This window comes from Leiobunum rupestre, chromosome 7 (genome assembly GCF_980474605.1).
Source record: "Leiobunum rupestre chromosome 7, qqLeiRupe1.1.hap1, whole genome shotgun sequence".
NCBI lineage: Eukaryota > Metazoa > Arthropoda > Arachnida > Opiliones > Sclerosomatidae > Leiobunum > Leiobunum rupestre.
In genome coordinates, this window is record NC_143390.1 from 19,652,905 (window position 1) to 19,664,744 (window position 11,840).

The 11,840-nt window shown below is 39.0% G+C and overlaps 2 protein-coding genes across 2 annotated transcripts; one reads left to right on the forward strand and one right to left on the reverse strand.

The window, feature by feature from the left end:
• Positions 1–135: 135 nt before the first annotated feature.
• LOC149935051 (solute carrier organic anion transporter family member 74D-like) lies at positions 136–3,609 on the forward strand. The gene is made up of 11 exons (XM_090181072.1): positions 136–1,072; positions 1,143–1,229; positions 1,288–1,470; positions 1,539–1,703; positions 1,789–1,906; positions 1,984–2,064; positions 2,143–2,252; positions 2,314–2,348; positions 2,831–3,018; positions 3,091–3,155; positions 3,223–3,609. Exons 1-11 carry the CDS (start codon positions 406–408, stop codon positions 3,537–3,539), a joined length of 2,016 nt encoding a protein of 671 aa, XP_090037198.1. The 5' UTR covers positions 136–405; the 3' UTR covers positions 3,540–3,609.
• A 4,461-nt stretch (positions 3,610–8,070) lies between these two features.
• On the reverse strand, positions 8,071–9,343 carry Nnp-1 (Ribosomal RNA processing protein 1 homolog Nnp-1). The gene has a single exon (XM_090181342.1). It carries the CDS (start codon positions 9,101–9,103, stop codon positions 8,111–8,113), a length of 993 nt encoding a protein of 330 aa, XP_090037468.1. The 5' UTR covers positions 9,104–9,343; the 3' UTR covers positions 8,071–8,110.
• Between the last annotated feature and the right edge of the window lie 2,497 nt (positions 9,344–11,840).

The window sequence follows — 11,840 nt, forward strand, 5'->3', positions numbered from 1 at the left end:
CTTTGTCTTTGCAAGCCCACTCTTTCATTTTGAATGGCTCCAGATTAGAACTTTCCCAAATTGACTCGTCACCTTCCAATCCCTTTTACGTAAAACTCGAGACTCCGTCAGATTCTACGTTTTTCCGAGACAGTTCTTTGACCGAAATACTTGAACTCCGTTATCGAACCTCTTGAATTGTTAGCGAATTGGATTCTTGTCGCTACTTCCCCCACCTATCCTCCCAACTTCGAACCCAAATACGTGAAACTAATCGATAAAGGACCAAATCTACTTTCTCACAAATTGAATTTTTAGAAAGTTTCCGGCCATTCTTTTCCGCGGTTTACTTTTAATCCCGATCCATCGAACATGACTTGTCGCTTCTGATTTGATTTCAATTAAAAAAGAAATCCATTACAAAACATGGCTAAACAAAGGTCCAATTCGAACGCCGCGTGGACATTCACTCCAATACCGAACAATGAAGAAAATGATGGGGAAGTGGTCGAAATTCCAGAAGAATTCGTTTGCGGAATTGGAAGTTTCAAACCCCGTTTTATACAGCGTTTGGCCAACGCCAAAGTGTTTTTGGTAATATTTTGCATTCTGGGCATCGTGGAAGGCGCCACTTTTTCCTACACCATTGGGGTTTTAAGCTCCCTGGAAAAGCGTTACGCTTTCGACAGCAGGGTTAGCGGCATAATTCTCATGGCTGACAACCTGAGCTCGATTCTGATTAGCGTTGTAGTAGGCTACTACGGGCCCCATGTCCATCGGCCACGAGCCATAGCCCTTGGAATGACGATTGTTGCTTTGGCTTCCTTCGTATCAGCCTCGCCTTACTTCATCTACGGCCCAGCGTTGCATTTACTCAATAAAAATATCGACAATAACAGCACTACGTACAGGATGTGTGACGCGGTGCCCAAAGACGACGTGTGCGAAGCTGACGCCAGCGAAACTCGAACGGCTGTGGTCTTACTGTTCATCGGAAACCTATTGGTAGGTTTTGGATATACGGCTTACTACACGGTAGGAACGGCTTATATCGACGACAGCGTCAGAAAGAAGAATTCTCCAATCTATTTCAGTAAGTACTACATGATTTTTAAGCATACCGCTACGATACCATCTATTGAAGAGTTACTCTAATTACGAAGGTACTCAAATGGCCCTACGATTGTTGGGACCTTCTTTTGGGTATATGCTAGCTTCGTTCTGTCTAAGACAATACGAAAATCCATTTTGTAAGTAACTTATTTTCTTCTATATTTATTATTTGTACTTACGTTCCCCTTTGTTTAGACGAACACGGACTAACTATGGAAGATCCGAGATGGGTCGGAGCTTGGTGGATTGGATTTGTCCTTCTCGGCGTTCTCTTGCTCATTTTCAGTATACCCATGTTTCTTTTTCCAAGACGACTTCCGGGAAGTGCCCCGGAAAATTCCTCGGCTGAAGATCCGGATAAGATGCCCAAACTTAAAGGTTTCTTAGAAACAAATACAAATTTCGCTATTCGACAGTCCTTTTACAATATTTCGCTCATTCTACAGAAATGCCAAAAGCGTTTATGCGTTTGCTTAGGAATAGAGTTTGGGTCTTCCATACTGTAGCCATAATATTTCACGTAAACGGATATATGGGGTACTTCGTCTTGATGCCCAGATACATGGAACATCACTACAAGCAATCGGCTTCTGGGGCAAGTTTCTTTTCTGGTAAGAAGTTTAAAGCTCAAACGTAATTTTTTCGAGTTTTTCGACGCCCATTTACGTTTAACTCGTCGTATGTCTTTGAACTTAGGATCAACAAGTATCGTAACCATGATAATAGGAATTATGGCCGGAGGAGTAGTTATTAGCCGCTTTCGACCGAGACCCAGAGTTCTGACGGGATACATGGTAGCAATATCATTTTTTAGGTAAAACTCTTATACTATTATGCAAATTCTTTGTACGCACTCGGACCAAATATTTTTCAATTTATGTTTTGAACTAGCTTGATGGCCATGATGTCCGCGTTATTTTTGCCATGTCCACAGATCACAATTTCTGGAACACCAGACGAAGTTTCCAAAACGTACGTTTCCGGAAAAGACTGATCTTGGTCATATGTAATTTGGAACAAGTGTTTTAAAATGATTGCCTCAACATTTAGTTTAGACCTCGAGAATGGTTGCAACCAGCGATGCGAATGTACGCGAAAGGTCTTCCAGCCTGTCTGCGGACCCGATTCAAAAACCATATTCTTTTCTCCGTGTCACGCTGGTCAGTAGAAACTAATTATTCAAAAACCACGTTTACTATATTAAATATTTTTTTGTCGAAGGGTGTGACCAGTTCGAACGAAATGATAATGGAACAGTGAGTAATATAGTCCACGAGCCAATGACAAAATAAGCATGTGATAAGGTACACGATGGGTCAAGGTATTTTTTTAATTAGGTTAGTGATTTGTAACAAAGAACTTGTCTTACGGGGGCCTTCCGGAAATACGAACCACGTGATGTCACTTCCGGTGACCTTGAAAATTGATATGACCTGATATTGGTATCATTCGATTGGTCTCAACGTGCTCTTACCAAATATACTAAATTAACCTTCAAATCTGAACCAAGAGGCGTATAAGATTAAAAAAGTAATTTTGTCTTATACACGTGGTTCGTATTTCCCGAAAGCCCCCATTTTGACCCGTAAGACAAACAGTTCTTTGTTACAAATCACTAACTTAATTAAAAAATACCTTGGCCCATCGTGTACCTTATCACATGTTTATTTTGTCATGGGCTCTTTTACTAATAAGTTGTCTTATAAATAAGATATTTAACGAAAACTTTGCGAAACAGATTTTTAACAATTGTCAATGCGTGATGACCTCCGAAAAGGGAGAGTTCGAAAAAGACAAGCCAGTAAATCTCCCAGCGGGCTTGTGTCCCTTCGAATGCAAATATTTCTTGGCTTATATCTTAATGATGAGTATCAGCAAAATGATCGGTTCAACCGGGAGGGTTGGAGGAACGCTAATTACCCTCAGGTACGAATTTTAGGAACGCAATCTTAGAAAAGTAGGAAAGCGTAATATTCGCGTGTACACCATTTTTAACAGGGCAGTTGATCCAAAAGATAAGAACTTGGCACTAGGTGGATTAAGCGCTTTACTTAGCGCTTTTGGTAAGTGAACACCTTCCCTATCTTTTACGCACACACCTAGAGTAATTGATCGCTGGTATTATTTCAGCTTTCATTCCGTATCCCATGGTATTCGGAGCAATCGCGGACTCTACCTGCTTGGTTTGGGAAGAGAAATGTGGCAAACAAGGCAACTGTTGGGTCTACGACACTGATAAACTGAGAAACTATTTGCATGGCGCCTCATTCGCGCTAATTCTGGTTGGAACCTTCTTTGACTTTGTGGTATTTCTTTATTCTAATCGCGTGAAAAACTTCTACGGCGAAGATAAACCCAAGCAAGCTGATATTCAGGAAGGTGAAAATTTATCTAAAGGCCTGAATAAGCTTCATACATCGTCTCAACATAGTTTAGTAGGCCTATAAACTAAAGGTTTAAGGAAAAATTGTAACGTATATTTAAACGTTGTCTAAAGCAATAAAGCTGCTATTATTAAAAAGCCAACTTTAAAGAAAAATAGAAGTTTTTAACACAATGCGGATTATAATTTCAAAAGCTTGGAAATTGGTGTATGGAAGGGTAAGCCATTACACCAAGCGCCTTATTTCAAAATATTACCTTTTGTTAACCAAATTTTCAATGAAATAATGAAACGAGTCTAGGTGGCGCTGCATCGACAAGCTTTTCTGAGCAAGCTCCTATGATCTAGCAACTGCCAGTGGCGGCGCCAGGAATTTTCGCGAGGGTAGGCAAGCCAAATAAATGGGCCCCCGACCCGGGACTCCCCTTTTCTCAACGAAATGCTTCAATAAAATAAAGTAGTGATGTTCATGACGAACAAAAAAGCTCTAACAACAGTAAAACGAGTCCAAATATAACAGAACTGGTTTTATTTACTAGGAGATACCTCAAAAATTTCGAAATACATTATCAACAATTGTTTCATTATTATTTATAAATAATTTTTTATCTCTTGGGACAATTTTGAGACCCTTTCTAGATCAATTTGGGGCCCCTTATGGGATGATTTTGGGGCCCCCCAAAATTTTCAGGTAGGCAGTGGCCTACCTGGCCTACCCCCTAGCGCCGCCACTGGCAACTGCCAGTCTTGGAAATAACACACGTCCACTGGTCCAAAACCAGTTTATTAATTGGTTGGACCAGTTTTTTAATTAAAATACTGGGGGTCACTGGTCCGTAGGACCAGTTTAATAATTCAAGCTTTCTTCCAATTTCTACTCCGACTTTTTTCTTTCTAACACAATAAACGTCACACTAGAGAGTCTAGACTAACTTGTAAGATGAAGGGCTTACGAAGTTACCAGCAACCTTTAGTAGTGGTATTACGTTACAATGAATAATGAAGTAAAACACCACGCGGCGCGATTCACGATTCGCGCCTTCTCGAATTATAAATATTTATATGGTTTCTAGAGTCTAGACCTATCCACATTTCACATTCAATGAAAAATAATTTACAATGGGACCAATAAAAAAAAAATCATGGTATGGGTCACCGGTCCTAAGGACAAGTTTATTTTTGTAGACAATAGGGGTCACTAATCCTAAGGACTAGTTTAAAAAAATTCCTTATTTCCAAGACTGGCAACTGCTATTGTCAAAAAAAAACAACACACACACAATCTAGGCGTAGTCACCGTAGTGATTGCTCTGTGTTACCACTAAGGAAACCCAAAAACAGTGTAAAATTATAAAAAACAAGTTGGCAAGCCAAAATTTACCTCTCCTCGGAAGAATGGTCCCTAGTGGTATTAATTTCTCGAGACGACCTTTAAAGATATCTCCGCAATTCAGAGTTATTTACTAAAAACGTAATCTCGGTTCAATCCCTGCCCGGTATAAAATTTTAATTTTAATTTAAATAGTTGAGATGAAACAACCGAGTTTAATTTATTCAGAATATTATAAATTAAGTAGTTACAACAGCGAGTTAGACTTACTAAAACAATGCACAATTGAATTTAACCCTATTTACAGAACAAGTTTATCAGTAAATAATACGAAGCAAATTTTAATGAAAGAAATATCTACAGAGGGTATTTGTATTTTTCTCGCTTACGAAATACTTGCCGCATCTTTAACGCTCATTTTATTTCAACACTCGCCCTTGATGAAGATGGTAGTGGACGACTCGTAGACTTCCTGTTGACGTTGTGGCACATACCGCATGAAAAAGACCAATACCATCCAATTTCCAATATCATATAATGACTCGCATACCCAGGAAATCAATGACTGCATTAGGAATCGTAGATGTCCAAATATCCACACCAATAAAAAATGTATTTACAAGAAGCGAAAAACTTACCCTCACAAAGCACAGAAAGCCACTTGACTAAACCACAGCTCGTATATCAATAAATGACCGTAGACGGAATAGTTAGTGCGACACCTTACCATTAACAAACAGGAATTTTCGACGTTATTATCATGAAACCGGATAAGCTAAACAACACGACCTACACACTATAAAGTCTCCTCCAAAACTGGACGTTTTCGTGGAAACAAAATAATCTCAAAAAACCAAAGATAAAAATATAAGATCAAAGAATAGACAAAAAACAACATTATCTCGATCAGTAAAAATAACATACGACCCTTCCTTTGCCTAAAACCCAAATACATATTATATTAAAATAATTTAAATCTTACACGAAATCTTGTTCTATTTCAATTAAACCAAAATTTCATACTCTATTAAATACGCTTCCGATAACGCTGAAGGTCTAATTTTCAATGAAGCGTAATAAGCGTCGGTGGTTCTGTGGTAGAGCGCTCGACTGCCAAGCCGAACGGCCTGGGTTCGAAACCTGGATGGCGCATTTGTTTTTAATCAATAGAGAAAACGCTAAATTAGAATTTCTTCGATACAATAATTTAAATCTTACACGAAATCTTGCTCTATTTCAATTAAACCAAAATTTCACTCTATTAAATACGCTTCCGATAAAGCTGAAGGTCTACTTTTCAATGAAGCGTAATAAGCGTCGGTGGTTCTGTGGTAGAACGTCCGCCTGTCAAGCAGGCGGTCTCGGGTTTGAAACCCGCCCGATGCGATCGCAAATTGATACTAAAGCCCCGTTCACACTGTACAATTAATTGGGCCACTTTATTGTATCCAATTAATTGTAAGGAAGAAAATTGTATAGTGTGAACAGAAATATTGTAACAATGGTTCCAACTATTTCTGTTCACACTATGCAATTTTCTTGTTTACAATTAGTTGGATACATTTAGGTGGCCCAATTAATTGTATAGTGTGAACTGGGCTTAAGACGAATACCGTGAACAATTGGTGGAAACCCTGCCATTGGACGTTGAGAGGTTGCCATAACACTTAGCACTCGGTCAGCAAAGTCAATAAGAAGGAGTTGGAGAGAACCCACCCATAACAACTGGCGCGACGGTGAGCGTTAACGAAAAACAAATGCAACCAAACGCAACGTAATCGCAAATTTAGCCGTTAATGCTTACCGTCACACGGTGGTTTTGCCAACCTTTAAACTGCTAAAACGGTTATTCGACTGCGTACGCAGTGATCCAAGAAACTGCGTACGCAATGATTACCCTTTGCCCCGAAAATACGAACGCGTTCGCAGGCCTGACATAAGTATATGTATTTGTACCCCGCTGCTCCGCCTTAAGCACTACAGCGGCCACCTTAAACAACCAGCCCTGGACAAAAGTGCGCTTTGCGAAACAACGTTCGGCCAGTGGGACAGCCATTTTGACCGCCTCACATATAGCAAACAAACGCCCTCATCACGGCCCAACAAAAGGCGACACCATGGGCTGCCCGAGACCCACCCTCGCACAGCTGAGGACTAGAGTGGCTTCCTCTTCCACTGCAAACTACCCTCCTTAGTAGGTCACAGAATGACGAGTGTGGAAAACCCATGAGGTTCCAGTGACCCAGCGCCCCGATCACATGACCTTGAGAGCCGGGTATGGAGTCCCCCACAGGCTCAAGTGACCCCATCACACCACTAGATAGGGACAGTGGGAATCGCAGGCCTGACAGACAGACAGACAGACAGACTGACACGGTGGTTGTATAACCCCTCCTAGGGTACAAAGTCCCCTCGGAGAGGTAAAAAATTGAAGGGCCACACCGGCGTTTAAAAAATTCGTTCCGAATTTAGCCCGTGGTAGCAAATACGACTAATTCTATTCGGAAAACTAGCGCGTTAAACCGATCAAATTCAAACGCGGTGGGGCCCTTTAACCTCTTAACACTTTTATTTCATCCATCAAAACCCTTTGATCTAAGCTCTAATACGCGTAATTGCGTTTTTCGACGGCAACCAAAAGAGGGCGTAGCGATAGCTTTCGGTCGTGAATTTTCTCATTATTCAAAATTTTCCTGTGTGTGCATCTTAAGTTTTCCTTTTTAACCCCCATTCTTCATTTACAGTGCTTCCACTTTGAGGGATTTCATCCCTTTCTAAGAATTTCCCGACCTAAAGGGATTTTATTTTGGAAGAGGGAAAATGAGAAAACTAGTTACTTAAAGGATTATGGGAATTTTCCAAAGTTTCGCCAGAAATATTTTGGTCTAGCACTTCAAATGCCGCGCCTCGACCTTTATTGGAACCAGCCCACGAAAGAAATAACTGAGATTTTGAAATACCAGGCGGAGGCGCACTATCACCTGCTGCTCCGAGCGCGCCATTCTTCAAGTGTCATATATTTTAAGATTTTAAAGAAGTTTTTATTTTTAGATAAAACAAAAATATTTAAGGGGGAGAAAAATGTTAATTTTTCTTTGTCAAAGGAATAAAAAGGGATTGATTAGAACCAACAGTTAGAAATGAGATTATCCAAGTGAAAGCACTGTTCCACCCGAAAAATCTAGGCCATTGTCCAAGCTTAGTAACCGAAAGAAAGGTGTGAAAATATTACTTCAACAGGATTGCAATAACAAAGTTCTGAATGTTTCATAAATACAAAGATTTTATTTTCGCAAAAATATACATTATTTTCTAAATCGCTTAGATTTGTGACCCCTAAAGAAACCTTTTTGCTGATTGCCTCCCATTTTTAACAACCTTTTTGCAGCCTCATCTACATCCTCCTCATCTATATCCGAAGGGATCAATATATCATCCGGATTTATTCTCTCCAAAGGATAAATTCCACAGCTCATATCTTTATATTGGCCAATTAATTTATAGAGCCTATTTCGGTTTTCAGTTTTGATATTTTCCTGAATGGCCATTTTCATGAGCAATTTTGTCAACATTTTAAAATCAACATTGAACTTGTGTAGGGTATCATCTTCACTGGAATACTCTTCCATTTTGTCCTGTCGAACCAGATATTGAAATATGTCTTTGACAATTGCACCACACAATGCGGAATCTGTATTTTGCGACAGGAATTCAGCATACGGCCTTACGAACCAACGTAATTGTTTAGGCGTTAACTCTTCTCCGCAAACTTTGCCCAACTCATCTAGATAAACATCAACTATGTGATATTTCAGTCCAGATGGAACATTCTCATCTATTGGGTTAAATACAGTTTTTCTCAAAGCCAACAGGACAGGGTTAATGATTTTTAGCTTCAGTTTGTGTGTCTTCAAGTACTGAAAGGTCTGATGCAAAAATCTACGAACCAACATCATAAATTTTTCCAGTCTATACCGATCAATACCAAACCATTCTCTAGAGATTGTTTGGAAAAAGGTGTCAATGAATAGAATGGCGCAACTTGTATTTCCAAAACATTGAATCAAGTTGCTTATTTTGTCTGCCAGATTTTCTTGAACTAATGGTTTGTCACACATCCACATACAATAATGAAGTCCTTTCCAAATTTTTAACATTTCTTCTTCTGATATATCTTTTCCGGCAAATGAACGAGAACTTAGCCAAAGCTTCAGTTTTTTGAAAGCGCGAAACCTAATTTTGCTATCATTGGCCGCAAGATGTTGAGCAAAATACACTTCAGGGTGGTTTTGACTCATTTTGGTAACTTGGTTCGTCTTGGACTCTTGGTTGGCTTTGAACCACGTGGAAATGCACAAGGCTTAAATCCAAGTTGATAATATTCACGATACTGCTTGGATTTTTACGAAAAATAAGCCTACGCTCGATATTTAGTTAATTTATTTAAAATTGTATTAAAATACTCCAACCTTTTTCAATGGATATTTATAATCTAAAGGTTTTAAGTTTTTAGCCGACATCGACCTTGCTAGCTTTCAAGTTGTGAACACTCTATGGTTTTGACCATTGAGTTGGGAATAAATAGAGGTACAACTAAATCTGGCTGGCGCGGGACCAATTTCGTTCCTTAAGGAGACTTTATCAACTTTAGCGTTCTACAGTGGCGGCATCTGACTCTAGTGGTGGCCACTATATTGCAATTGAATTTTTTCGCGAATCTGATGCGAAATTTAAATGTATGATTTATCGTAACAAACAAACCTTTGAAGTTGTTTAAAAATAATTTTATTTTGTCAACACGATCCTTTTTAACTCAAGTTACGGTGAGTTACCTAATAATTATTTATTTTTAGCCATATAACTTTACAAAATATAGATGGCGCTACCGCCTAATTATAAAGATGAATTTCGTACAGTCTTATCAGAACAGGTCCCGCGTAACCATGGCAACCGAAATCGTAATTGTAATTCTAGCAGTATTATTCCCAATTCAATGGTTTTGACATAGACATAATAATGAAATAGACACTTTGAGGCTTACTCGGAGTTTCATTTGCCAAAAGTTTATGGAAAGAATTATAACTAGCAGACAACCGGCAGTTGTTCCGTATTCCTGTGGTACTCCGTGTAAAGCGCCATCTAACGCTTAAGAATATTTATCGGGTTTAAAATCAGACGCAAAAATTTTAGCGGTGAATTTGAAAAACTAGTAGTACGTTTATGACTTACGTACATAGAAATCTCATATGTAACTAGAATGCTGCCGTGTAACTGGCAAATGGGCCAAACGCCGTGGCAGACGATAGCCAGATCTCAGCCAATCAGAGCTCAAAGAGTGGTTCTGCCAAGGATTTAATGTCACCAGAGAGAATGAAGTCACCTATCTCCCGCTATAGTAACGGATCCAAGGAGGATTATTATCCTCCTTGGCGGAACCACTCTACGGCCTCTCATTGGCTGAAGGTTCAAGGCGAACTGGGGTCAAGCTCAGCCGTAGGCGGCAGCATTCTAGTTACCTATGAGATTTCTATGCTTACGTAACATGTTTTTTAATTAAATACAAAAGTTTTTGGGATTTTTTTTAATTAAAAAGAAGTAGTAAAACGGTTTTCTACTGAAAATCTGTTTTTATTTGGTAAAATTGGTTAAAATTTGTGCTTTTACGCATTGCAATAAATTTTCAACAAGTAAAACAATACCGGAAAATGTTTCATTTCAAAAGTAGAATTAAATTATAATATTATTAAGATAAATATTCATTTTTATTTAAAATCTTTATATAAACTAGGTTTCCCTTATCTAAACCTACAATAGTTTCTTAATGGATAAGAGCTGTAAATCGCGAAAACTGGACACCTTCAAATCATGATTTCATTTGTAGTGATCACTTTTTAGAACGGTATATACAAATTGTAAATGGCAAAATGTGGCTCACACCATGGAGAAATGTTGCTCATGCTCACACAAAAAACCATTCCAACTTAGGCTTGGTTTCAATAAAATGAAAACAATTAAAAATAGTCTAAATATTTTTTTTTATTTAATGTAAAGAAATTACATCCTCTTGAAAATGAAATAGAAAAAAACGGTGATGCTAACCTCTCACAGCCGAAATATTCGCGAATCAAGTCAGAGTACCTAAAAGATTACAAACACGAACACGTGATGATTTTTATTTTCTCACCTATACACTCTTTTTCGCGGTATTTTCCTAGGCGCGTTCATGTTTGATTTTCCCCTTTTAGCCCCATCCTCCATTACGGGAACCCAAAGAGTGGATGCTAGACTCCCCGATAGGAGCCAAGTCAATGGCCGACGAGCGGGAGGCAAGTAAGAGGGGTAAAATAAAGGCGCTATAAAGAGTGTATTCGACAGGCGTAGCGTAGTACCCCAGGAATACGGAACAGCTGCCGGTTGTCTGCTTAGCGTCGCTTCCGTATTAACCACCCCTAGAATCATGAGTCTATTTCATTATTATGTCTATAGGTTTTGACACTTGGGGCCAACCCATTCACCGAAATTCCTTGAACAAGGATTTTCCCGCAATAAACCATTGAGTTGAATATTTATGTAGAGGTCCAATCAAAACGTCGGATTTCAGTATTTCGCGAAACAAGATTTTTAAAAATAAGAATACTGCCGTCTGCTCCCAAATGACGAGAACACTTTATCATTCTACCCGTGGCGCCGTCTATCTCTCAATGGTTCGTTCAAATAAGACGCGTTTTCCGGTAAAAATATTTGTTTTTCAAAAATAATGGATGGTGCCACGAGTCATAGGATAACGTTTTCTCGTGATTTTAGAGGAGACAGCACATTCGTAATTTTCAAAAAAATGTTTCGCGGGGAGCAGATTTGATTGGATCTCTAGATTAATATTCCCAACTCAATGCTATTACCCATTGCCGCTCAGCGCCACGCTCGTTTTTATATTGCCTTCAAATTCAATGCAAAAGCTATACTAAAAAAAATTTCCTTTAGGAGCGCTCAACGCCGATAGATATTTTTGTTCGTAGGTTAACATAGAAACTTCAA

Bases quoted from the DNA above. Each gene is read 5' to 3' on its own strand.
- LOC149935051 (XM_090181072.1), top strand. From the start codon at position 406: ATGGCTAAACAAAGGTCCAATTCGAACGCCGCGTGGACATTCACTCCA. The intron at 2,253-2,313 runs GTCAGTAGAAAC...TTTTTGTCGAAG, and splicing joins CTTTTCTCCGTGTCACGCTG to GGTGTGACCAGTTCGAACGA. The intron at 3,156-3,222 runs GTAAGTGAACAC...GTATTATTTCAG, and splicing joins CGCTTTACTTAGCGCTTTTG to CTTTCATTCCGTATCCCATG.
- Nnp-1 (XM_090181342.1), bottom strand. From the start codon at position 9,103: ATGAGTCAAAACCACCCTGAAGTGTATTTTGCTCAACATCTTGCGGCC.